This window comes from Monoraphidium neglectum, assembly GCF_000611645.1.
Source record: "Monoraphidium neglectum strain SAG 48.87 unplaced genomic scaffold scaffold05467, whole genome shotgun sequence".
In the NCBI taxonomy this organism is placed as follows: Eukaryota; Viridiplantae; Chlorophyta; class Chlorophyceae; order Sphaeropleales; family Selenastraceae; genus Monoraphidium; species Monoraphidium neglectum.
Genome location: NW_014008163.1, coordinates 1,945 through 3,975, shown reverse-complemented (window position 1 = coordinate 3,975; position 2,031 = coordinate 1,945). Strand labels below are relative to the sequence as shown.

At 74.2% G+C, this 2,031-nt stretch overlaps 1 protein-coding gene across 1 annotated transcript in view; it reads right to left on the bottom strand.

Moving 5' to 3' along the window:
* Positions 1-10: 10 nt before the first annotated feature.
* Positions 11-2,031, bottom strand: part of MNEG_15592 (hypothetical protein) — a gene marked incomplete at both ends in the record, with an annotated part of 3,315 nt that continues 1,294 nt past the window's right edge. The window contains 2 exons of the mRNA XM_014035937.1: positions 11-202; positions 474-776. Coding sequence (XP_013891391.1) covers positions 11-202; positions 474-776 — 495 coding nt within the window. The remainder of the gene's footprint in view (positions 203-473; positions 777-2,031) is intronic.

The window sequence follows — 2,031 nt, the reverse complement described above, 5'->3', positions numbered from 1 at the left end:
GCCCAGTGCCTCAGCACCAGCCGACCTCCCCCACCTCCAGCGAGCTGCACCGCGCGGCCGCCGCCGCGCCGCCCGCGCCCGCGCCCGCGCCGGCGCCCTCTCCGGCGGCCCCGCCGCCCCCGCAGCCCCCGCCGGTGCCCTCATCGCAGGCGGCGGGCGCGGTAAAGTAGGCGTGGCGCAGCGCCTGCGCGGCTGTGGGCCTCTGGGCAGGCGGTGGAAGGGGGGACAGGGCCGCAGCAGGAGTATTGAAATGTCACAAGCAATACGAACCCTCGTGAGGGAGGCGCCAGCAGGCGCGGGCTTCTTCCTGGGAAGCCTCAGTCGCGGCACGCACTGGCAAGGAGGGTGAACGACCGCAGCCACGAGCCTGCTCCCAGCAGCCATCACACACCGCGGGCCTGTGGGCGCCGCCACACGCAGCAGCCCCCGGCGCCCCTGCGTCAGCCCACCCGCAACCGCGCCCGCCCGCCCACCTGCAGCGGGTCCCAGTGCAGCAGCCGCTGCAGCAGCCGCAGCGCCAGCACGCCGCCCAGGCCGCGGCCGGTGGGGTCTCGGGAGGCGATCAGCCGCAACAGCGCGTCGTCGCTGCAGCTCCACGGCACCAGGACAGCGCCGCCGCCGCTGCCTCTGCCGCCGCCGCCATCCTCGCTTGAGGTCGGGCCGCCCTCGCGCCGCCGCTGACGCTGCTCAGCTCCGTTGACGCGCCCACGGGCCCCAACGACGGGTTCGCCCGCGGGCGGCGCGGGCGGGCGGGCGTGCCGGGGGCGCGTGGGCGCCTGGCGTGGGGCGGCGCGCGGGGCAGGGGGTTGATCGTTGAAGGACGGCGCCTCGCTCTCCAGGGCTGCGGCCCAGAGCAAGAAGTGGCAAGACACCAGGGCGGCTGCCCGGGTCAGTCAATCCCCGGATTACGCAGTGCGGTTGCGCCAGCTAGCGCGTGACGTCGCCGCGGGCCCGCACCCGACAAGACAAAACCCCACGCAGCCGGCCCCCGTCGCTCTCAGGGCTCTCTGGTCGCGCCGCGCCTGAAATGAGATGGAAGAACCCCACGGACCACGCCGCTCTCGCCCCCGCCCCACGCCAACGCCCCTCCATCCCCCAAATACAAGCACCCTACGTCGTCCCTCCCAACCCCGCCGCTCCCGATAAAACGCAGTTCAGCCGCAGTTTCGGATGGAAATCCCCGAACCACCCCCAGCGCACCCGCGGCGGGTAGACACACATCTCCATCATCCCCCTCAGCTGGTACAGCTGCGCCCGCTCCGCCGCCGGCCGCGCCCGCAGCCGCAGCCGCCGGTCGAGGGCCGCGCGCGTGGCGGGCGAGAGCGCGAAGACGTGGGGCGTGCCCAGCACGAGCTCGAGCATGACTACCCCTGCTGACCAGGCGTCATACGCGGCGGCGCGCGCGCGGCCGGTACGCACGCGCGCCGCGCCGGCGCCGCGGCTGCGGCGGGGGCGGGCGGTGTGTGCGTGTGAGTGTGTGTGTGTGAGTGTGTGTGCGTGTGTGTGTGTGTGTGCGTGCGCGCGTGTGTGCGTGCGTGCGTGCGCGCCTGTGTGTGTGTGTGTGTGTGTGTGAGTGTGCGCGAGCGGGCGGCAGGGGGGGAGATGGGAGCAGAGAGGATCGCCCCCGGGCTGGGGCCCGCCGCTCGCTGCCAGACCCGACAGAGGATCTCCTGCGGCGGCCGCAAAGGGCGCCGTGGGCGGCGTCCGGCCAGCATGAATCGTCACCCCCTTCGCCCCTCCTTCCTGCCCGGCCCCGCACCATCCGCCGGCTGGGAGCCCCCTGGGGGCCGTCCCTTGACGTGCGCGCGCTTCAAAGGGAGCCCGCCAGCAAAGAACGTCACCCGCCGGCCGCACCCGGGCCCTCCCCAAACGCACCTGCTGGCATAAAAAACCTCTGGCGGCGCGTACTCCAAGGTCAGCTCCCCGAGCCCCGGCCCCGCCTCCCCAAACAGCCGCGCTGCGCTGACGTCATCCGCGGCGCTGCCCCAGTCGATCAGGCGCACGTGCATGCCCGCCGCGCCGCCCCCCGGC